Below are 24,909 nucleotides of genomic sequence, written 5' to 3'. Positions count from 1 at the left end.
AACAGCACTCTGCGAGGTGTATATTCTTTATGGGGCTAGCCCCTTCTATAAACAGCACTCTGCGAGGTGTATATTCTTTATGGGGCTAGCCCCTTCTATAAACAGCACTCTGCGAGGTGTATATTCTTTATGGGGCTAGCCCCTTCTATAAACAGCACTCTGCGAGGTGTATATTCTTTATGTGGCTAGCCCCTTCTATAAACAGCTTCTGCCACTCTGCGAGGTGTATATTCTTTATGGGACTAGCCCCTTCTATAAACAGCTTTACTATGGTGCACTCTGCAAGGTGTATATTCTTTATGGGGCTAGCCCCTTCTATAAACAGCTTTACTATGGTGCACTCTGCGAGGTGTATATTCTTTATGGGGCCCCTTCTATAAACAGCTTCTGTTATGGGGCTAGCCCCTTCTATAAACAGCTTCTGTCCCCGCACGTCTCAAGATTTGCCATTGACGATGAACAGAGAAATGACGTCAGAATGAAATCATGAAAACATTGAAGGGAAAATTAACGTCATATTTACGCAAACGAGCAAATCAGCTAACCAATCACAGGCAACATGCATTCTGATTGGCCAGTATGAGATGATGCATGATGACGTACGATGATAAGAGTGCCCCTCACTTCACACGGGTGTGATTTTTATATTTGGAGATATAAAAATAAAAAAAAGCCCCTCAGCCAATCACAATGGTCAGAGGTCGGAACTAACTGTGACGTCACCACCAACAGCATAAAATAACTACGTGAGGATTTATCTATGAGAAAAGGTGCTCTCTGGAGAGCTGCTTTTAAAATCGCATACACTTTTTTAAGTACATACTTTTGAATTAAATTTTTAAGTTAAAGACACTTTCAAAGTTGTACGTCGATAAAAAAAAAAAAAACAACCCTGTAAGCCGACGATACCGACGATGGCAACACGGAGCCCCAGCTGTATCGTGATCGGCGACGAGGACCAGGGCTACGACCTGGACCTGTTCTGCGTGCCCAAGCACTACGCCTCGGACCTGGAGCGGGTCTACATCCCCCACGGACTCATCCTGGACCGGACGGAGAGGCTGGCCCGGGAGATCATGAAGGACATGGGCGGGCACCACGTGGTGGCCCTCTGCGTGCTGAAGGGCGGCTACCGGTTCTTCGCCGACCTGCTGGGCTACATGGAGGCGCTGAACGGCAACGGCGAGTCCCGCTCGGTGCCGATGACGGTGGAGTTCATCCGCCTGGTGAGCTACCGCGACGACCGCTCCACCGGCGAGATCAAGGTGATCCGCGGCGACGACCTGCCCGCGCTGGCGGGGAAGCACGTCCTGATCGTGGAGGACATCGTGGACACGGGCAAGGCCATGCAGACGCTACTGGAGCTCCTCAAGCAGCACGGTCCGCAGGTCGTCAAGGTGGCCAGTCTGCTGGTGAAGAGAACGCCCAGGAGCGTCGGGTACAGGCCGGACTTTGTCGGATTCGAGGTCCCCGACAAGTTTGTGGTGGGATACGGGCTGGACTACAACGAGTACTTCAGGGATCTGAAGCACATCTGCGTCATTAGTGAGACCGGACGCGAGAAATACAAGGCGTGAAGCGTTATCGACCCGTAGGTTCATTATCAAGACCATTGAATGGAGCCAGTAGGCTACTGGAGTGGAGACGTTGTTGTTGTTGTTGTTGTTGATGTCAGCAATTGTCCGACGTGGCGTTGGTCAGCCTTGGAAAAGGCGGCTTGCATTGTTTAAGTTTAAACACAGACGCCATCATTGCATTTAACTTAACAACCGTTTGACTGCCTGCCGTAACTGGCTAGCCAAGCCGTCAAACCGCGGCCGTCAGAGTTTGGAAGCACTTGTTTTCAGTAAAGCAATGTCATGCTGGGGGGCAGCGGTGGCCGAACGGTTTACGGAGCGGTCTTGATACCGGAAGGTCGCTATAGTTCGTATCCCCGGACCGGCACGTTCAAAATTACCACCGCTGAAGTGCCCTTGGACAAGGCTTTGCACCCCTACCATGAAATGTTCTATGAGCAGGGCCTGGCTGTAAACAAGTTCTTGAGTTCTCCAGTTACCCTGGGTAAACATAACGTAAACGTAACTTTCCTTTCCTTTATGCTGCCTCCTGCATTATGTGCAAATTCAAAACAGGTGGTACACATGGGCCGTTGAGTGAAATCTAACGAGCACTTCCAAACTGCAACACACGCCAAATTCCAATACCCCACAATAACCTCACTCACACTCGTTCACTGAACTCCAGCATGGCAAGTTATGGTGAAAATGGTGACCTGCCAAAATCTTGTGGACTTACATGGAAGTCTTTAAATAAATACAGTTAGGTTGAACTCTGCTAATGAACAAACTGCAACAATTTTACGTTAGGACGCTAACAGTATGTGATTGTCCACAGTACGATTGTCACATATTTCAGCAGGTAACCAGTTCCACCGAGTGGCCGAGACTTTGGGTGTTGGAATTTGGCTTTAGAAAAATAATCACGTGCAAGGACAGAAAGTAACTCATAACATGTCTACAGTGGATTTTTATGAAACAAACACTTTGAGGCTAGAAAGAGAATAATTCAAGCTAATTGTACAGCGGCATTGTTTGACGTTGTTTAATACAATCAGATAGGACTTTTCTGTTTGGATGAATGGGCTGTCTATTGTACACCTTGCTATTGTACACCTTGCTATTGTACACCTTGTTATTGTACACCTCGCCGTTAACTTATATGGTAAGATGGCTGCGGTCTGCATATGGTCCAAAAGAGGAAGTGAATGGCAGTCGAATCAGGATTGCCCAAATATGGGGTCATACATCACATAGCATCAAAGACAACCGGCGTCATAGAATGGCCACAAAGTCTTGTTTCATACGTTTTATACGTTTTATAATATGAATATGAATATGAATATATATATATATATTATAAATGTCATAATGGAAGTCGATGGCTGATGTCAGAGGTTATAGAACAGGGGTATTCAATTGGCGGCTTGCGGGCCGCCCCCTTGTGGCCCCTGGAAGAATATTTGGCATGACGTTAAGTTGTTCCGTTCGAGAGGACAAGGCGACCCTCGAATGTAAACAGCCATGAAAGGAAACTATATGGATCAATCGGCATAACATCCATTAAACCATAAAGAAACATAACCAATAAATCCATACAGTCATAATACCTCGAAACAACCTTATCAAAATACAATATGAAACCAATAACCATAATACAATTCAACACTAACCATTGCAAGTTAGTTGATTAACATTAGAAGGAAAACCACCAGCTGGGTGCTAGAAATAGAATGGCTTGTGCTTGGTGTCCATTTCTTCCAGTAAAGTTTGGCTTTTGCACCCTTCCACATCAGTGGTTCCCAAAGTGGGGTACGGGGACCCCCAGGGGTCCTTGAGGGAGTTCCAGGGGGTTCCCCAGCTAGTTTGGAATCAAATGGACCCTTATGGGTAACTGTAACTCTGAGAGTGTACAAATGGAACCATTGTTTACATTGTGTACACTCTCAGAGTTAAATTAACATTGATTTTACAATATAATTTGGGGGTCTCAGAGATATAAATGCCATTAACCCATTCTGAACGGGAACCCATGTTGGTGTTAGCATCATGTTATGCTTTAGCTATTGAAAAATAGCAGATCTACAAGCTCATAGCGCGCCACCGAGTGGCGCGCTATGAGCTTGTAGGTCTGCTATTTTCGAAAAACGACTGACATTTTTAGAATCTGATCTCAGGTCAGAATGGGTTAATCAGACCAGTGTGTGTCCAGTGGAAACCTCGTATGAATCTGATCTCAGGTCAGAAAGGGTTATTATGGGGGTCCCTGGCATACCTTTTCAAATGGAGGTCCGGGGGGCCAATAGAGGGTATATGCGCGTGACATCATCATCAAACACGGAAGTTATGCGGGAACGTCTGTCTACTGAGTGGCAAAAAACTACCTCATGGCCTTGGCAGCCCAAACAGACAACTCCTAATTGATTGCATTAAACCACGTTAGACAACATTAAAGTGACTACATCAAACACACATTCTGTGTTTAATGGTCCCATATATAGTGTCGCCGTCCTCGCTCCGGCCGATTTGTTCCTGTGGGCGGGAAGCCCTTCAAAATAAAGGTTTTTCACCTACAACACATTCTGTTACAGAAAAAAATGTTCTCATTTTATTTCCTTGTATGGACATCTCTTATGCCATCTAAAACTATGACGTCGTTGCTGTCACAGCTGGTATAAAACAGAGCGGTCTTTTCAGAGCCCTGAGTGTATTCAAAGACATTCGGAGTGTTCTGCAGAGTTCCCGACCAGCCGACGACCAGCTAGCCACGCCCACCTCGAAGCACTAAAGCACAAAGGCAGCCAGCAACTAACTTGGAATCCCAGCACGTTTTAGAGTCCATAAGATCCGTCCCTCAACTGTCCCAGAGAAGCACGTTATCGGGAGGGCCAACCGGGCAGCTTAAAAACCGATCAAAATGGCGAGCGCCATATACGATGTCTCCAGTCTGCTGAACAAAATGACCTCGACCGACAAGGACTTCAGGTACATGGCGACCAACGACCTGATGTCCGAGCTGCAGAAGGACACGGTCACGCTGGACGACGACGGCGAGAAGAAGGTGGTGAAGATGATTCTGAAACTGCTGGAGGACAACAACGGAGAGGTCCAGAACCTGGCTGTCAAGTGCCTGGGTCCTCTGGTGAGCAAGGTGAAGGAGAACCAGGTGGAGACCATCGTGGACACGCTGTGGACCAACATGTTGTCCGACAACGAGCAGCTCCGGGACATCTCGTCCTTCGGACTGAAGACCGTCATCGGGGAACTCTCGGCCAGCGTCTGCAAGAAGATAACCGCCAAGCTGACCAGTGCCATTGCCAAACAGGAAGACATGTCCGTTCAGCAGAAGGCGCTCGACATCATGGCCAACATGCTCCTCAGACAGGGAGGACTGTTGGTGAATTTCCACCCCTCCATCCTGAGCTGTCTGCTTCCCCAGCTCAACTCCCCTCGCCTGCCCGTCCAAAAGCGGGCCATCACGGCCCTCGGCCACCTCGCAGTGTCATGTGGGAAGGCGGTGTTCGTTGACCTAATTGAACACCTGCTGTCTGAGCTGGGACGCGCGCAGAACATAGCCATTACCAGAACGTACATCCAGTGCATGGCTGCTATCAGCAGACAGGCTGGACAGCGCATCGGCGAATATCTGGAGAAGATCATTCCGTTGGTGGTGAAATTTTGCAAAGCCAACGACGATGAACTGAGAGAGTACTGCATCCTGGCCTTCGAGTCCTTCGTCACAAAGTGCCCCAAGGAGGTGTACCCCCACATTCCCACGGTGATCGAGCTGTGCCTGCTCTACCTGACCTACGATCCCAACTACAACTACGACGAAGACGAGGACGACAACGCCATGGACACGGAACAGAACGACGAAGCCTATCGAGGCAGCGACGAAGAGTACAGCGACGACGACGACGTCAGCTGGAAGGTGCGCCGCGCGGCGGCCAGGTGTCTGGACGGCGTCGTCTCGACCAGACACGAGATGCTGCACGACTTCTATCGCTCCGTCTCTCCGGCGCTCATCTCCCGCTTCAAGGAGAGAGAGGAGAACGTGAAGGCGGACGTGTTCCACGCATACATCTCTCTGCTGACACAAACCGGAAAGGCTCAGAAGTGGATGGGAGATGCACCTCAGGGAGATACACCTCTGACCCTGTTACAGAGTCAGGTCCCCATGATAGTGAGCGCTCTTCAGAAGCAGCTGAAGGAGAAAAGTGTCAAGACGAGAAGTTGCTGTTTCAACGTGTTGACCGAACTGGTGAAGGTTCTGCCCGGAGCCGTGGTCCAACACATCCAAGTATTAATACCAGGTATAGTCTTCAGTCTGAGAGATAAGCAGTCCAGCAGCAGTAACCTGAAGATGGATGCGTTGGCGTGTTTACATGGGATCCTGCGCTACGAGCCCGCCAGCGCCTTCCACCCGCACATCCCGCACATCTGCAAAGAGCTCGTCCCACACGTGGTGGCCTGCGTGGGAGAAGACTATCATAAGATCACCTCCGAAGCCCTGCTGGTCACACAGCAGCTGGTCATTGTGATCAGGCCTCTTGACAGCCAAAGTGGGGGCTCGGAGGGATTCGACCCCTGGACCTACATTCAAAGCCTGTTCAGTTGTACAATTAAGCGCCTGCGAGCCGCTGACATTCACCAGGAAGTTAATGAACGAGCCATTACCTGTATGGGCCAGATCATCTGTAACCTGGGTGACCATTTTGCCACTGATCTGCCTGGAACACTGAACATCTTTCTGGAACGACTCAAGCACGACATGACACGACTCACTACTGTCAAAGCGTTGGAGCTGGTAGCAAGCTCTCCTCTGAACATCGACCTGCGTCCCATTCTTCGCGAAGCTGTTCCCATCCTTGCCTCATTCCTCCACAAGGAGAGAACTCTCAAACTCTCTACATTGCAAGCACTGGACATGCTGCTGAAGAAATGTGGCTCCTCGGTGACGCCAGCCATGATAGATGCAGTGTTGGCTGAGCTTCCTCCTCTCATATCGGAGAATGACATGAACGTGTCTCAGAATGTGCTGATCTTCCTGTCCACGTTGGTCCAGACACACCCTTCCTCCCTGGCTAAGCTCAGCCGAGGAAACAACAACATCCTCAACCAGCTTACATCACTGGTTCGTTCCCCACTGATGCAAGGCGCAGCACTGGACGCCATGAAGGATTTCTACCGGGCTCTGGTGTGTTCGAACACGGCAGGTTTGGCTTTCAAGGACCTGATGAAGATGCTAACGGGACCGGTCTACCAGAACTCTGATGCGCCGCTGGCTCACAAACAGGCCTACTCCACCATCGCTAAATGTGTGGCAGCGCTCACCAGAGCCTGTCCCCACGAATTGCCGGTTGTAGTCGGACAGTTCATAAAGGACGCGAAGAACAGCCGCTCGGAGCCTATCAGACTGTTGACATTGAGCTCATTGGGGGAAGTCGGACATCATATGGACCTCAGCGGCCACCCAGAAGTCAAGACTGTCATCATCGACGCTTTCGCCTCCCCCAGTGAAGAGGTGAAGTTGACAGCCTCAAACGCTTTGGGTTTGATCGCCGTCGGCAACCTGCCAGAGTATCTCCCCTTCATCCTGTCGGAGGTCTCCTCTCAGCCTAAGAGACAGTATCTGTTACTGCACTCTCTGAGGGGGACGATAGACTCGGCTTCGCCGCCTCATCTGAAGCCCTACGTAGAGGCGGTGTCGTCCCTGCTGATCAAATGCTGCGAGTGTCAGGACGAAAGAATCCGCACTGTCGTCTCTCAGTGTCTCGGGAAGTTAACTCTGATCGACCCGGAAGCTGTGCTGCCGAAGCTGAAGGACTCTCTGCTGTCCGGTTCCACGTCCACCAGGAGCTCAGTGCTTTATGCTGTCAAGTTCACCATATCCGATAAGCCTCAGCCAATAGATCATGTACTGAAGAACTGTATAGGCGACTTCCTGAAGGCTCTAGAAGACCCGGACCCGAATGTTCAACGCGTCGCCTTGCTAACATTAACCTCGGCGGCTCAACATAAGCCCAGTCTGATTCGAGAGCTGCTGGATTCAGTTTTACCACATGTTTACCACGAGACCAAAGTCAGGAAAGAACTCATCAGAGAGATACAGGTGGGGCCATACAGACACTATGAGGACAACGGTTCGGATCTGAGGAAGGCAGCGTTTGACTGCCTGGCCACCCTGTTGGAAAGCTGCCAGGACAAACTGGACATCTCGGCCTTCCTCAACCACATAGAGGTGGGACTCAAAGACGGCAACAATGACATCAAGGGACTGACCTTCTCCATGCTGACTCGTCTCTCGTCTCTGTATCCGAGCACCGTCGCCCAGAGGCTGGACAAGCTGGTGGAGCCTCTACAGGCCATCTGCACCACCAAGCAGAAGGAGGGCGCCACGAAGCAGGACGCCGACAAGGTGGATCAGCTGAAGCGCGGCGCGATGCAAACCGTCGTCGCTCTGCTCTCCATCCCGGAAGCAAGGAACCATCCGCTGATGTCACAGTTCCAGGCTCGGATTCAGTCCAATCGAGAGCTGGAGGCCATCTTTGACTCCGTCCAGAGGGAGAACTCGGCCAGCTCGTCCATGGACACCAGCTAAGGTGATGACTACATTACCCATGATGACCAGCTAAGGTGATGACTACATTACCCACGATGACCAGCTAAGGTGATGACTACATTACCCACGGTGACCAGCTTAAGGTGATGACTACATTACCCACGGTGACCAGCTAAGGTGATGACTACATTACCCACGGTGACCAGCTAAGGTGATGACTACATTACCCACGATGAAACGTTGGCACCGCAGAGCTGATGGAAGACCCATGTTGATTATGACATGTTGATGACAGATCTTGCCCTTAATACGGATCTTGATATTATTATTAATTCACAATGTGAGAAATATTCACACACAAAAAATAAAGACGGGAGCTAAGCGTGGCTTACATGACGTCACCTGGATAGTCTGCTGTATGACTATGACTTATGATGCTATATTTAGGCAAGGTTTCTGCCCTATCGCACCGCCATTGACTTCCATAAAAATACAAATATTCTAAAGCATATCTTTTGGGTGGGAAAAAAAAACTCAAGACACTCGTCGCCTCCTAAGAGCCACACTGTAAAAAATATTTTGCCCTTCTTTTTTTCTTCTTTTTTTTCGTCTGTCTCCACCAGGCCCAAAAAGCCGGTATATGTCCAGATGTTTGTGTGTCCGTGTTGAATTTATCTCGGGCACCGTTGGACCAATGGCCGTGGGGCAGCGTCAGGAAGGACCGCCTCCTCTCCAACATGATTGGCCAGTCCAGCGTTGTGCGTCTGTGTGTAACCCATAGACTAGTAATGATTTGATTGGCTGAGCACGGAATGTGATGTATGATGATAAAAGCGCCTCGCACTTCACATGAGTGTGATTTTTTTTTAAAGATGGAGTGTAAGTGTACAGTATTTGTTAAAATGTAGTTTGTATGTGGACCACGCCCGCCAGTTCATTGAGTATGCCTGGTTTTCCCGGTGGGTGGTGATCCACCTGAACTGAAGCCGCACCCACAACTGTTGTATGATAAAGGGGGGCGGGGTTAGGGGAGTGGATGATTATTGGGACTATATCACAGTCCTTTTTCATTGGCAAATCATGCAGCCTAGCGCTGTACGGAATGGATGCCTTAAACTCTTGATTTTTGAGTGGTGCAACCACTCCTACAATCAGGAATGTCCGTATGTATCATGTATCGTGTATGTATCCGTCATGAGCACGAGTGGTGTGCCCATGCCTGAAATTGGAAAGAGAGAAGTATGTGACATGGCTGCCACCTGCTGGACGCAAATCCAACTACTGACTGTCTAGGTTCATTGATATCCATAATAAATCTGACAGAGCAGAGAGAGAGAAAGAGAGAGAGAGAGAGGAGGGGGGGGGGAGAGAGGGGAGTTGCACCACTCGGTTCACACAGGTGTGATTTCTTTAGTTTATCCAGATTCTTTATAGAGCGGGGCCATCAGCTGTAACGTCATGTGGCAGCCAAGTCTATGGACTTTTTGCGGAACAATTGATTCCGTACAGGCTTTCAGGCCAATGCAATGCCAGGACACCGTGACGTAGTGGCGTGCCAAAAGACCGTGACGTAGTGGCGTGCCACAGTAAACTATGACATGGCTGCCAAGTCTATGGAATTTTTACAGAACTTTGATGACTTGTGTGTGTGTGTGTGTGTGTGTGTGTGTGTGTGTGTGTGTGTGTGTGTGTGTGTGTGTGTGTGTGTTTGGCAGAGTTTTGCATCTTTAGTTTCCTGGGACTGCCCAAAGTAATTATAAACAAGGTCAGCTACGGCATCTTTCGCTATCCAGCAATTTCGGACGTCGGATTCGTCGGTCTATAGGAGGCAAACTGCAGCCGCGGAATACTTTGGAGTAGGGTTGTCCCGATCGGATCTATCAATACTTTGGAGTAGGGTTGTCCCGATCGGATCTATCAATACTTTGGAGTAGGGTTGTCCCGATCGGATCTATCAATACTTTGGATTAGGGTTGTCCCGATCGGATCTATCAATACTTTGGATTAGGGTTGTCCCGATCGGATCTATCAATACTTTGGATTAGGGTTGTCCCGATCGGATCTATCAATACTTTGGAGTAGGGTTGTCCCGATCGGATCTATCAATCGAGGCAAAAAGCCCCCAAAAAATCTTTACAAAATATATAGAGCCTAGTAAATACAAATCTAACTAGTAATTGAAGATTTAATATAATTGCAGAGGAGTAAAAGGACCTACGATATCTTCCTCAGAGATTTAGTGGTGTAGAAGTAAAAGTATTGAAAATTGGAAATATCTCAAAAATGTACTCAATTCTACAACAGGTCGTTTCGAGGAAGCAATCTGATTGGTTGAAACGGCTTCTAGCCGTGGGTTAAACCAGCACCATTCACCACCTGATCAAAACAGATAATTCAGCTGCTCTGTTCTCCCAGAGCGCTAGCAAACTCGCTGGCTATAGGCTAGCTAGTTTCTTGGGACATATTGTGGTCGTAGTGACTTCAGTGATGCTTGCGGAACTCGACTTCGTCTTGTTCCTGACCGCATCACTGTCGTGGCAATAATCACGTTAACCCACACCCTCTCGTGTAATATTGCTTAAGTACACTATACTTTCCACCACTGCTCTCTCTCTCTCTCTCTCTCTCTCTCTCTCGAACAAAATGAATCACAACCTGCCTGAATATATGTTTTTCTTTATTCTTCATCTATGTGTATTACAGAATTCCGCAAATCTAGACGATCTAGACAATGCATAACTGTTTTTACATTATTAGTTCATTAAATAATTCACAAAATGCATATGTACAAAAACAACTTACATTGTACATTATATATAGGTTATTATTGATCATGTGTTAATGGCCTTATAGCTGACTTAGGCTGCTAAATCAAACTGAAAGGTGACATGAATGGTATTGGGTTTGTTGGCCTTAATACATGTCTATTTCACCAGCAACTGCAAGTCAAAGTACTTTGCTGTTATTGACAAAAGAGGTATTTTTCCTTCAAGTTGTACTGCTATAAAGGTATAAAATGCAGACTTGTAGTTTTTGGTTTAGACTATAGTCATTGGTTAGACCAGTCATTAGTCCTACAACTACAACCTATATCAAAACCTCACCCTAAACCTAACCTCCCACGGGGCAGCACACCTAAACTTAACCTGGGCCATGTCTAACCAATGACTAGTCTAAACTAAGTACGCACCCTATCTCAAACCCTCACCCTAAACCTAACCTCCCATGTCTAACCAATGACTAGTCTAAACCTAACCTCCCACGGGGCAGCACACCTAAACTTAACCTGGGCCATGTCTAACCAATGACTAGTCTAAACTAAGTATGCACCCTATCTCAAACCCTCACCCTAAACCTAACCTCCCACGGGGCAGCACACCTAAACCTAACCTTAACCCATGTCTAACCAATGACTAGTCTAAACCTAACCTCCCACGGGGCAGCACACCTAAACCTAACCTTAACCCATGTCTAACCAATGACTAGTCTAAACCTAACCTCCCACGGGGCAGCACACCTAAACCTAACCTTAACCCATGTCTAACCAATGACTAGTCTAAACTAAGTATGCACCCCCTTGTAAAGAAGGCACAGTCTTTGGTGAATAAAAATGTCTATGGTTTTATTGATGAGCAAGATAACGATAACGGTGTAAAGTCTGCATTTTTACATATTTGGGAATTAGGCAGTACAACTTGAAGGAAAAATTGCTTTTTTTTTGTCTATAGTTCTACCTGTATCACCAAAGAGCACCCATCTATATAAGAGCTAGGCGTGTAACGATATAATAACTGCATCAAAAGATCGATTTTAATTTCAAGAATCGAAGTATATCGAAATGAAAACGGCAACATTGACTAATATGTATCGTATTGTTTCACAGTGCGAATAATCTGTATCGAATCGTTTTGCTATGCTATGCAAAACACATTGATTGTATCAATACTACATTTTTGTGCGTGGTATTTAGGAAAGAAAAAGAGGGGTTTAATTATACTTAGTTTAAAAATAATTGCAATGTATTTTAAATTGTTACTGTATCGATTTCAAATTCGTATCGTATGGAGTCGCCATAATGAACCGATATTGTCCATGTATGGCGTCCATATCGCTGTTAAAATGTATCGTTACACCCCTAATAAGAGCCTCTGACGGATTCTGTTACTCTGTTTCTAAACCTCGCTGTTATTGTCCTCAAAATGTTTCATCTTTATGATGACATTTGCATACGTGTGCAATAACTCACCGTTAAAGTCACGCCAAAACCATCCACTGAGCATTTTTGTTGTTGTCTAATAGACGTCTAATATTCGTCTAAAGGGCCGTCTAAGTTTTTTAGACGTCTATTATTAGATTAGACGTTGGTTAGCGATTGTTTAAACGTCTATATATATAAACAACTATATTAAACAACCGCTAATCAACGTCAACTTTCATTTTTAGCGTCTAATAGCCGTCTATTGCTCAGTGGGCATCTAAATGGGAAACAATCACACATGATGTTAAAAAAAGAGAATTATGGGGAAATCACTCCTTCACAGAATATGTTCAATACGGTCACGCAGATACAAATGGAATCCTGGTCTCTAAACTGCCTCCCCCTGGCCAGCCGGGGCGCCTGATGGAGGGGAAAGGAACTGGTCTCTATACTGCCTCCCTCTGGCCAGCCGGGGCGCCTGATGGAGGGGAAAGGAACTGGTCTCTATACTGCCTCCCTCTGGCCAGCCGGGGAGCCTGATGGAGGGGGAAAGAACTGGTCTCTAAACTGCCTCCCCCTGGCCAGCCGGGGCGTCTGATGGAGGGAAAAGGAACTGGTCTCTATAAACTGCCTCCCCCTGGCCAGCCGGGGCGCCTGATGAAGGGGAAAGGAACTGGTCTCTAAACTGCCTCCCCCTGGCCAGTCGGGGCGTCTGATGGAGGGGAAAGGCACTGGTCTCTAAACTGCCTCCCCCTGGCCAGTCGGGGCGCCTGATGGAGGGGAAAGGAACTGGTGTCTATACTGCCTCCCCCTGGCCAGCCGGGGCGTCTGATGGAGGGGAAAGGAACTGGTCTCTATACTGCCTCCCCCTGGCCAGCCGGGGCGCCTGATGGAGGGGAAAGGAACTGGTCTCTAAACTGCCTCCCCCTGGCCAGTCGGGGCGTCTGATGAAGGGGAAAGGAACTGGTCTCTAAACTGCCTCCCCCTGGCCAGTCGGGGCGTCTGATGGAGGGGAAAGGCACTGGTCTCTAAACTGCCTCCCCCTGGCCAGTCGGGGCGCCTGATGGAGGGGAAAGGAACTGGTCTCTATACTGCCTCCCCCTGGCCAGCCGGGGCGCCTGATGGAGGGGAAAGGAACTGGTCTCTATACTGCCTCCCCCTGGCCAGTCGGGGCGTCTGATGGAGGGGAAAGGAACTGGTCTCTATACTGCCTCCCCCTGGCCAGTCGGGGCGCCTGATGGAGGGGAAAGGAACTGGTCTCTATACTGCCTCCCCCTGGCCAGCCGGGGCGCCTGATGGAGGGGAAAGGAACTGGTTGGAATAACGTGTTCCTTCCACGCGCTACGTCCAACCAGGGAAACTCCCCCCTGTCAGGTGTCACCGTGTCAAGGAGCAACTTGGACACTCAGGCATGAAGGAAGCATGAGTTCAAGTCCGTTGCTCTCCCCAGGTTGGTGGAGGGTGTGTAGAGCCCAGGATCACATTAGATAATTGAAACAGGGGTGAAAAATGGGTTACACAATCGTGGGATAAAAAAAAAAAAAATGATATAAAAAAATAAAAATACAAATGGAATGTCACGACGTTGCAGTGCAGGTGATTCACTGCCTCTAGATAGTGCTGGTTGTGCTTGTTCACAGAACTGGCCTTTTCCTTCACCCATTTAGGACTGAGACCACATTCTACACAAATGACCGTTTTCAGAAACACCCCATGTTTCCATGTCAGTGGTTCTCAAAGGACCCCAAAAACTGTAATTGTAATTGGCTGCCGAAGCATTCCGGATACCATTACAGACATCCAATATTAATAAGAAATACTACACAAATGCTGTACGCTACTGTAGTCTTCAGAACACATGTGGGTCATCATAGTAATGGGCATATTTAATTTCAAATACTCCCAGTTTTAAATGCAATATAGAGTCGCAGTCACACAGACCCCTTGTTTTACTCTTTGGGACCCCAATCTACGCTAGAAAATCCTCAATGTTATTTTAATCAGACCAGTGTGTGTCCAGTGGAAAAGCTCGTATGAATCTGATCTCAGGTCAGAATGGGTTAATCAGACCCAGTGTGTGTCCAGTGAAAAATCTCGTATGAATCTGATCTCAGGTCAGAATGGGTTAACTCCTCGGCTGTATACAAATGGAACCAAATGGACCCATCATGGTCCATCTTGTGTCTCGGTTACAGTCCGTCCCCCGTAAGGACTCCTCAAGGACCCCTGAGGGTCGGTCCCCGCCGTGCTGCACATGAAAACCATGATGAGGATTCACCAAGGTCGGAAATATCTGGGTAAAGGGGGGGGGGGGGGTGTCCATTATTTAGTCTGCCTTTCAGCCGGGGACCACCGTCTGATGAGATTTAACCTCTCAGAGCCAAAAACTAAACACTAGTTAGTTTGTCGTTGGATATGATTTTGTCCACAATTCCATGCTGTATTGATGTGTATTGGTATACTACAGGAGAGAGACAACATAGGCAAACAATTCTTCTACGTTCTAATTGTGTACACTTCTTGTAAATTAAGTAACGCAGATGTTTAACAATAATGTATCTCTTGAGAGCGTAAAATGAAACCAAATTTGGTTTCATTTTACGCCCTCAATTGTTAAAGACCTATAATATAATGGTCATTTTGGTTATCATTCCTGAAGAAGATCCTAAGGGATCGAAACGTTGAGTCAAATAAACCAGTGGAGCTGAGTTTTTCATACCAGTGTTGCAGACTCTATTTTTCCTCTAATTTTGGTTACCAACTCTCCGTCATTTATATAGCATGGGGACAACCCATGGAACATCCTCGAGGGCCCACTGGTGGTCCCCGGACCACTGGTTGAAAACCACCGTCTTGTATTCATTCCACACTTTTACACCGATATGTTGTTGTTGTTGTCGTCACGCATGTTGTCGTCCAGGGTCGTCTTTGACCCCGTTACGTCATACGTCATCACTTCACTCCGCTCCGCCGCCCGGCGGGGCCTGGTGCTGGAAGGCTCCGCCGCCCGGCGGGGCCTGGTGCTGCTGGAAGCCGTTGTTGTTGCCGTGAGAGTCACAATGCGGGGACAACGGGGACGCAGCCGGGGGGCCCTGCCCCACCGGGGGGGCCCTGCGGCGCCCCGAGGGGGGCGAGCTGGCCGGGGTGGGAGGGTACCTCCGGACGTCGTAGGCCGGGGGGTCGGCGGGCGACTGCAGGGAGGAGAGCGAGGGCGTGATGGAGCTGGTGTCGCTGGGCGTGCCGTTGGACTCGGACGGGGAGCCGTTGCAGGGCGAGTTGTGGCCCCCACCGTGGCCCCCGCCGTGGCCCTTCAGGCAACCGAAGGAACCCTGGAAGGAAAGGAAAGGTACGATGTTTATATAGCTTGTAGATCAGCTATATTTGCTATATTTGAATTGAAAACATGAATATTTTTTAGCTATTTTTGAATTGGAATCCTGAAAAGTAACCTTTTTATTAAATTTCAAATGCATTTAGTTATAGTTATGTTAACTTTATGAACTGTTAACATAACGACATTGGACACAAAAAGACGGGAACATTTTAATACTAGTCATTTAGTCATTAAGTACTAGTCATTTAATACTAGTCATTAAGTACTATAGTCATTTTAATACTAGTCATTTAGTCATTAAGTACTAGTCATTTAATACTAGTCATTAAGTACTATAGTCATTTAATACTAGTCATTAAGTACTAGTCAGCCGCATGTGGCCGCCAGTTCCACCCCCAACCCCCCCCCCCCCCCCCCCCCCCCCCCCCCCCCCGGTATAAAAGGTACAGTCAAGAATTGGTATCCAAATGTACTTAAAGTACCAAAAGTATAGAAAGTTACTCAATGTGCAGAAGGTCCCAGGTTTCAAATGTATACGTTATTTTGAAAGTAGCGGATCTACAAGCTCACCATGCGTCACATCGTGACTCATTCAACACAATGTGGCGCAATGGGATGCCGTTTCAGGCCATATGGGCCGCTGCCGTAAACGGGTGTCGTAACCCGTATATTTACGGGAGTGGCAGACAAGCGATTTATTATAACCTTTTGAACGCGTCTAAAGACGGGTATGGCGTGGAATGGGTTTTGAAGGCGGAGCCTGCAGGGCTCTATACTAGGTCTGAATTTCTCGTAGAGATTCCCGCTACACCGAATCTCTGCAGCGAAAATGTAAATATAGCCGACCTATACGCAAACTAACTGCAGTGTGACATGTGGATCTGGTATTTTCGCAGAACGTCCCTAAGACTATTAAGTCTTTGAATATATATTCTTTTAGAGCGAACGTTTTTAATTCATATCTTTGCTTCTGGGGGGGGGGGGGGTCCCTGGAATTACATATTTTCAGATGGGGGTCGGCGGCCAAATACAGATGAATTCCGGGGGTCCTTGACTACATTTTGTAGAATCTGATCTCGGGTCTAAATGGGTTGAGTCAAAGGAAAGAGCAGCTGACACGTACCTTTGTCTCCAGGATGTAGAGAGACACTGGATTCTTTCTTTCAGGCTTGATCACTATCGGAACGCTTACTGTGGAAAAGCAGAGCATTTAAACCGTTGGAACATATTTAAGTCGTATGAATGTTTACAGTAGATACTGTAAACATATACTCCGTCTCTGCGGTGCAGGGGTAATAAGTGAAGAGTGATCCTTACGTGAATGTTGACAATGGTCGTAAGACTTCAAAAGTGGATTTCTGCTAGTACCGGGATGTTTTTTCCTAAAGAGAAAAAAAAATAAAAAAAATAGGATGCCTTCTGTTCACACGTACTGCAGGTATTAATATTAAATACCACGTTAATTATTTCTCTCAACGGAGATGGAAAGAGACTGAAACTGACCATGCAGTCATCATGCTACACAATACCGTATTCCTACAAGACCTTAAAAAATACAACATACTAGTTTTTCTATCGCCCACAGTTCATAATGTGAAGATTATGAACATAATGTGAACATTATGAACCACAGTTCATGATGTAATGCATTGATTGAATGCTAGAATAAAGTTATAATCACACACTTGTGAGATATCTGTTTTTGATAATAGTAATTAATTTTGGATATCCTACTGTATACTGCATATATATGTGATCAGGCTCATAATAGCACAGAACCATTCAATTCTCTTCAATTCTTTGGAAGTTAATTTGCACAAAATCATTTCACCCACTCTTTGTACCTGGTAACTAAAAGTATAGCCTCTTACTGTTAGTGTTTACTAGGCCTATATATCTCTGTCTGTCTCAAGCAGAGTTTACGCTAAGTGAGACATTCAGCCCAGCAGTTGGAAGACTTTAATAGTAATAATAAAGATTTTAATACTACTCATTATTAGGGATGGAGCTCGATAACCGATACCCGAAGAAATCAGATAACAAGCTTATTGAGTACCCGTTATCAAATCAATACGCTTTGGGCTAATCAAGCCTGCTATCGAGCATATAGCGGCATGTTGAAACAAGAGGCGATTAAGAAATAAATGTAATCACAAACATGTCTGTCTAAAAGTGTATTGATAGCTGCCAACCAGCGCTGTCTGGGTAAACAGAACTATGCCTTTGAAGTGATGGTATATACGCATATTAACCAGTTAACAGTTTCTTTAATATTATCTTATTGGTAAAAAGGTCAATTGCCTTCCGTCCGTTATAAAGTACTGTATTTGGAGGCCCTAGTAAAATATATTGGTTCTGTTGAGAATCTATTGTCTCCCGTCTTTCATACTGTATGATGTCAAATGTAATCTCCATTAATTGTCAATGGCCTTTAAAGGAGTAGGACAAACATCTACACTATAGAGCGTCGCAGTCCCGCCCCCCTCGAGAGACCCGGAAAAGAATTCCCCGTTCACTTTTCAGAAAGTATTCATTTAAAGACGTTTATACGCCGCGGACAAAGCCAACTCTTGTCGTGACAAATCATGACAACGAACACAATGTTTTGGGCCAAACAAAGAATTAGAAAGTAGAAAAAAACGTCAGGTTACAACACTTCTTTTGTTGTTTTTCTTCTTTGTAATTATTTGTTTGGTCTAAAATATTGTGTTTGTTGTCATGATTTGTCACGACTCAAGTTGGCTTCGTATGACGCTTAAAAGGTCTTTAAATAAATACTCTTTGAAATGTCTATGAGGAAAAATGCATTGGGATTTATTTCCTGGGCCTGGCGTCGCCATGAAAGGGGGCGGGACTGGGCCTGGCGTCGTCATGAAAGGGGGCGGGACTGGGCCTGGCGTCGCCATGAAAGGGGGCGGGACTGGGCCTGGCGTCGCCATGAAAGGGGGCGGGACTGGGCCTGGCGTCGTCATGAAAGGGGGCGGGACTGGGCCTGGCGTCGTCATGAAAGGGGGCGGGACTGGGCCTGGCGTCGCCATGAAAGGGGGCGGGACTGGGCCTGGCGTCGTCATGAAAGGGGGCGGGACTGGGCCTGGCGTCGTCATGAAAGGGGGCGGGACTGGGCCTGGCGGCGTCATGAAAGGGGGCGGGACTGGGCCTGGCGGCGTCATGAAAGGGGGCGGGACTGGGCCTGGCGTCGTCATGAAAGGGGGCGGGACTGGGACGCTCTATAGCTGAATATATAATAAACTAGATAAAAAAAGGTAGACAAACAAAAGTGTGTGTGTGTGTGTGGGGGGGGTTACATGCAGCAACGAGCCAATGATGTGAGCTCTCACTTCTTCTTGGAGGGCTTCCAGCAGGCACACACGGTTACCAGGGTGATGAGCAGGAAGATCCCGCCCGTGGAGAGGATGATGTACAGGGAACTTCTCCCTGCACGGTACACACAGACACCAGGACGCTATGAAGTCAAATCAATTAGCCTTTCGCTAAAGACGTCTGGGTTACCGAGGCTATTAAAGCAATTCGTCAACAAATAAAAACTATAGACTAAAATGTTAGGAAGGGACGATCCAGTATGAGTCATTTTACACTTGGTTGCATGCCGAAAATAGCTGCGTTGTGAGCTTAGTAGATCAGCTATTCTCAGTTAAAAACAGTCATTACGACGCCAATACATTTTAGTTGACTAAATCACCTGTAGATTAAAGGAGAATTCCATACTAAAAGGCTTTCTTACCTTTCTTTGTAGTTGTTACGTCCCCACCAAAGAGGTCCAGGTGTTATTTTGTGCAAAATATCCTTATTGGCTATTTCCCCTACCATAAGCCCTAAATGAATTGCATTGAATTGAATGGGACTTGAATGGGGCTATGGGGTGTTATGCTAGTTCGCTTATTTCCATTGCTCAAAATTATAATTTCTTTGTATATATCCTCTCTTCATAATGTAAATAATATCCCAAGCGGCACACTTTACTACTTCTTTCGATGGAAATAAGTGAATTAGCACAACACCCCATAGCCCCATTGAATTCCCATTCAATGCAATGCGGGCTTATGGTAGGGAAAATAGCCAATAAGGAGTTTTTGCACAAAATAACACCTGGACCTCTTTGGTGGGGACGTAACAACTACAAAGAAAGGTAAGAAAGATAAGAAAGCATTCTAGCATGGAATTCTCCTTTAAGTCCTATAGAATGAAACATTACAGCCAGGTGACTTAAATGCGAGTGAAACTAAAAATGAAAACTATTCCAGAGACTATGACTAAGGCCTGGGCCGTGGCTCGGCGGTCCAGACACCTTGGCCCAGCCTGGGCCAAAAAACAACAGTATACTATCAAGGCAGACGTCCTCCTCATCATCATCATCATCATCATCACCTACTGTAGACAGACAGTCTACTGTACCTACTGTAGACAGACAGTCTCATGGGCAGGCTCTTCATCCCCCCCAGGGGGTTCTCCACGGCGCAGCTGTAGATGTCGTCGTCGGTCATCAGAACGCGCGTGATGGTGACGTAGCGCCGGTCGTGCGACAGGAAGAGGCGGGACTCGTTGGCGGTCAGCGCCTTCCCGCCCTTCACCCAGCTGTAGGACGTCCGGGTGCCGTTCTCGTGGGAGCAGTTCAGAACCACGTTCTCGCTGCGCTCCAGAACCGCAGAAGACTCTGTGTGGACGTAGGGCCTGGAGATGGGCTCTGTGGGGGAGGGGGGAGAACGTTCCCACATCTCAATTAGCCTGGGCACCATTTCATTTAGGGTATATGATCATGTCGGGAGCGGATGATATTGTTACGTCAAGTTGTAGTATTTTTTTGTTAACATGCGTTAATATTAGGACCGCGCTGCGACATGCTTGCGGTTATGTTTAGGGGAGGGTATGAGGAGGCTTGTCGTTTTCAGTAGGGTCCCAGCATGTCCAGTAGACTTGACTAGACTCATAAGATCGGTTAATGTGTTATCAACGCCAATCACAGCCAGTAGGCTCCAGGTAAAGGGTGCTGGGTTGCGCCCCGGAAATAGCTGATCTACAAGCTCTCAATGTGTCACAGCGTGACGCGTTGAGAGCTTGTAGATCAGCTATTTTCGCTATTTTTTGGTCTAAAAGTGCCCTCTTAGGGGATTTTAGCCTCTCTCTCTGCACGTCCCTGCAATAGAGCGTCGCAGTCCCGCCCCCTTTCAGAACAACGAGTGGCCCGGGAGGAAGAGAAGTTCCCATCCATTTTTCCCCATAGACGTTTCAGAAAGTATTGATTTAAAGACCTTTAAATAGCCTCGGCTGCTGACAAATCATGACAACAAACACAATGTTTTGGGCCAGTAATTAGAAAGAAGAAAAACAATAAAAGGTTTCATTGGAACCTGCCCCTTTTTCTGGGAGTTTGTTCCAGATTGTGTACAGTATGTGGCACTGCATGGTTTCTGTAAATAATAAATGATGGAAGCATAAAAATCCCCGGCAGAAATTCATTCCATGTTGGGTGAGACATGTGGCATGGAGGGAGGGAGGGAGGGAGGGAGGGAGGGAGGGAGAGGGAGGGAGGATGACTGGCAGCAACTGCAGAACAAAATAGTGTTGGCAGGCGATAAATACAATGAAAAAACGAGGGGGATTAAGTCAGTTAATTAGCTTAACTAATAATAAAGCTATGGCGGTATTAACGACACATGCTTTTTATGGACTAGGCATCTTAGAACTCACTCTCATCATTATCTGTATCTATAGAGCAGGGGATTTTAAAATTATTATTTCCTGGGGGGGAAGCAATTAAATTACACCGCCCACCCCTTTTTCCCCTCACTGTATATGTTTCTTTTCCCTTTTTACCTCCTTTATGATGAATTCCTGTTCTGTTCTTTGACTGTATAGAAGTGTCTATTTGTACGTCTCTAAATGTTTTGATGAATTGAACAAGTGTAAATGCTTAATTGGGTCGTCCACTCACAGTTAACAGTCTTTGTATTGAGTTTGTGCTTGAAATGTAGCTACTGTAATTCTGCAAACTGTTAATACAATTTCAATCGATCAATCAATTTAAGACTGTATACTGTTAAAGACAAGCCAGACAAGGTGCTCCTTACCAATTATATGCATATACCGGTATATATATATATGCATATATTTGCATATATATGCATATATACCGGTGTATATATATATATATATATATATATATATATATATATATAGCATAGCACCTGACGAAGTTCACGGCGAAACGCGTCGTGCTAATACATAAGTTTGATGCAGTAAGTTGTCCGTCTCTGTTCCCTGCAGTGTGCAGTCTCTTCCTTAGAAGGTTTTTCTCTTTTTGATGTCAATGCCTGCTAACAAGACTTCCACCTCCCACGGGTCATTTTGGATGTGCAGGAGTCAGGAATATGGTGCATTTATATAGCGCCTTTATCCAAGGCACTTTACATGTACATACGTATAGATTGTGCATCAATTCACCCATTCACACACCGATGGCGGAGGAAAGCTGCATGCACCAACCACCAACCAGCACATCAAAATTCCAAGTGCAATGACATGGTTTTAGTTATTTTCGACACTATCAGCAGTACATGTGTCTGGACTCTGGACTGCATGGCCTATACATTATTCATCTGTGCAGATGCCAAAGGTCTTCATCTTCCCAAGCGCTCTGAATAGAGCTTGTGTTTGTGCATGAAGTGTGTTGGCGTATGGTATGCACTCTGCGTGCAACATTTCCACTTTCCTCAAGTAATGATAACATGACATCATATTTATCTACTCCAAGCCTAAAGTAATGATAACATGACATTATATTTATCTACTCCAAGCCTAAAGTAATGATAACATGACATCATATTTATCTACTCCAAGCCTAAAGTAATGATAACATGACATCATATTTATCTACTCCAAGCTTAAAGTAATGATAACTGCATGTGAGTATAGAGAGTATGCACATGCATGCTTTTCCCATCAGGACACGCCCCCTTCATCTAGACTGAGTGGCAACACATTGAGCAGCATGTTGTACCTGTACCATGTCGATCTGTTCCTGTACTGTATTGTGTTTTTGTATGGTCATGGTGTTGGGTGCCTATATGCACACATGGCATCAACGCATGGTGTTGTGTGCAGGCACACTAGCCTACACTTTGTCCTTCTTTTTATCATTCATTCATTTTTTAAGAGCCTGCCCAGGGACTACAGATGAAATTTAGCTTCGGCTAACTCTGGCCCATTTACATTGATGTGAAAACTGACATGTTGATTAATGAGCTTTGTCCCTGTCAAATAAATAAATAAATGGAGTGTTGGAGTTTGGAAGCGCTCGTTGGAAATCACTCACCCGTCCTGCCGTACCACCTGTTTCTAAATGTCACATAATGCAGGAGGCAGCGAAATGTTGTGTTGTTGAAAACAAGCACTTCCAAACTCTGACACTTGGAAACATAATCAAATGCAGGGCATTTCTTGACAGAAAGTAAGCTTATAATAGTTTAGTTTAGTTTATTTGATCATCCTTCAGTTTCAAATACAATATTTAAAGAAAATGAATGTAAGCCGTTGAAAACAGAACAAAAACCGAAAAACATGAAGATGATCAAAAGGAGTAGGCAGAAGCTAAAAGCTTATAATGTTTCTATGGTGGATTTTTATGAAAGAAAAACTTTGCAGATTGAAAGAGGATAATTCAAGCTTTTCGTACAGCAGCAATGTTGGTGAGTTTAACATTGTTTAACCCATTTTGAGCGGGAACCCCTTTTGGTGGTTACATATATTATGTTATGCTTTAGCTATTGAAAAATAGCAGACCCACAAGCTCGTAGCGCGCCACCGAGTGGCACGCTATGAGCTTGTGGGTCTGCTATTTTTGAAAAATCGTTAAAATGTGCCTAAAATCTTTCAGAATTGTCATGATTTAGACTTTTTTTAAATTATTATTTCAACGTCAGGCCTAGACAGGACTTTTCTGTGTGGATGGATGGGCTGTCATTTGTCGAGGCCAGAAGTAGTTTTTTGCCACTCAGTGGGCGTTCCCGCATAACTTCCAGGTACGATGATGTCACACGCATACATGGGCAACTTTGACGATGGAGAGGGCCACTATATTTCCACACTCACTCCAGAGGGCCATATATTACTGTCGTAGCAAAAATTGACGATCTACAAGCTCAAAACGTGATGCGTTTTGAGCTTTATAGATCGGCTATTTTTGCTATATTCAAATTGAAATCTTGAATTATTTCTTTCTATTTTTTAGTTTGAAATCCTGAAAATTTACATTTTTGTGTAATTTCAAATGTTTCATTTGATGCTCATCATCCTCATCATCTAATTTAATTCATTTAATGCTCATCATCCTTTAATGATACTTTAGACTGAAGTAATTAAAGCAGGTCATGTTTGCAATGTGTTGTGGAATTGTAAACAGCTGAAACCAATATTATATCAGTATTCTGACATTAACCTGAGGGCCACATTAAAGAATGTGCACAAAAAGAATATGGTGAGGCAGCTTTTTGCTTCTACGGCCCAACAGCCTGGAATAAACTTCCATTCGAGCTCAGACACGCTCAGACCCTCTGTAGACATTTTTAAATCTCAACTCAAGACTCACCTCTTCACTCTTGCTTTTAGTTGAGTTTTACTATGCACGTTCCTGCCCTGACTGATTTGCTGCATGTGGTGTTTTTCATTTGTTTTTATTTATTTTATGTTCTTATATAAAATGTTGTTCTTTGCCATTGTTCTATCATTTTAACTACTTGTGTTTTATTGTATTCTAGTTTTGTGTCCTGCCCTGTGAAGCACACAAGCACACTGTGGAGCTGCATTAATGTATGAAAGGTGCTATACAAATAAAGTTTATTATTATTATTATTAAGTGAAGGTGGGGGCCGCATGTGGCCCCCGGGCCGCCAGTTGCCCACCCCTGCGTGACTATCTTCTCCAACCCCTGAAAACAACCCCGTCGGTCGGTACTCGGTCCAACCTACGGTCCACGGTGAGGTCGATGCTGCCCTCCCCGGTGAAGGTGTCGTCGGTGATGGAGATCTCCACCTCGTAGGTACCCTCGTCGGACAGCCTTAGGTTGTGCAGCAGCAGCGTGCCGTTGGGGAACACCAGGATGCGGTCGCGGTACTCGGGCCGCGGCGTGCCGATGATGTCGGAGCCGATGGACTGCACCACGGTGACCGGCTTGTCGCGCTGCTGGAGGAGGAGCCACTTGATGACCGGCGGGTCCAGGCTGAGGCTGCTGTAGGACACGGAGAGC

At 46.3% G+C, this 24,909-nt stretch overlaps 3 protein-coding genes and 1 long non-coding RNA gene across 4 annotated transcripts in view; 2 read left to right on the top strand and 2 right to left on the bottom strand.

Annotated features, from left to right (window-relative positions):
- Positions 1-914: 914 nt before the first annotated feature.
- LOC310864759 (hypoxanthine-guanine phosphoribosyltransferase-like) lies at positions 915-1,577 on the top strand (the record flags this gene model as incomplete). Its single annotated transcript, XM_083773518.1, has 1 exon — positions 915-1,577. The coding sequence occupies one exon, from the start codon at positions 915-917 to the stop codon at positions 1,575-1,577; it is 663 nt and encodes a 220-aa protein (XP_083629644.1).
- Positions 1,578-4,473: 2,896 nt separating this feature from the next.
- On the top strand, positions 4,474-8,157 carry LOC310856137 (cullin-associated NEDD8-dissociated protein 1-like; the record flags this gene model as incomplete). Its single annotated transcript, XM_083761383.1, has 1 exon — positions 4,474-8,157. One exon carries the CDS (start codon positions 4,474-4,476, stop codon positions 8,155-8,157), a length of 3,684 nt encoding a protein of 1,227 aa, XP_083617509.1.
- A 2,621-nt stretch (positions 8,158-10,778) lies between these two features.
- LOC310868125 lies at positions 10,779-12,897 on the bottom strand. The gene is made up of 2 exons (XR_014570058.1): positions 11,428-12,897; positions 10,779-11,192 (listed from the first exon to the last, which is right to left on the bottom strand). It is a non-coding gene; the product is annotated as an uncharacterized lncRNA (long non-coding RNA).
- A 2,082-nt stretch (positions 12,898-14,979) lies between these two features.
- Positions 14,980-24,909, bottom strand: part of LOC310864577 (hepatic and glial cell adhesion molecule-like) — a 19,966-nt gene continuing 10,036 nt past the window's right edge. Inside the window, exons 2-7 of the mRNA XM_083773266.1 lie at positions 24,632-24,909; positions 20,068-20,352; positions 18,989-19,085; positions 16,968-17,032; positions 16,774-16,841; positions 14,980-15,645 (exon numbers count right to left, since the gene is read on the bottom strand). The exon at positions 24,632-24,909 is cut by the window's right edge and continues 70 nt beyond it. Of these exons, the coding sequence (XP_083629392.1) occupies positions 15,274-15,645; positions 16,774-16,841; positions 16,968-17,032; positions 18,989-19,085; positions 20,068-20,352; positions 24,632-24,909 (1,165 nt within the window). The 3' untranslated portion in view covers positions 14,980-15,273. The remainder of the gene's footprint in view (positions 15,646-16,773; positions 16,842-16,967; positions 17,033-18,988; positions 19,086-20,067; positions 20,353-24,631) is intronic.

The sequence above is a fragment of the Protomyctophum parallelum genome, assembly GCF_964188405.1.
Source record: "Protomyctophum parallelum genome assembly, chromosome: 1".
Classification (NCBI taxonomy): Eukaryota; Metazoa; Chordata; class Actinopteri; order Myctophiformes; family Myctophidae; genus Protomyctophum; species Protomyctophum parallelum.
The sequence above is the reverse complement of the archived record's forward strand: the minus strand, read 5'-3'. Positions and strand labels throughout refer to the sequence as shown.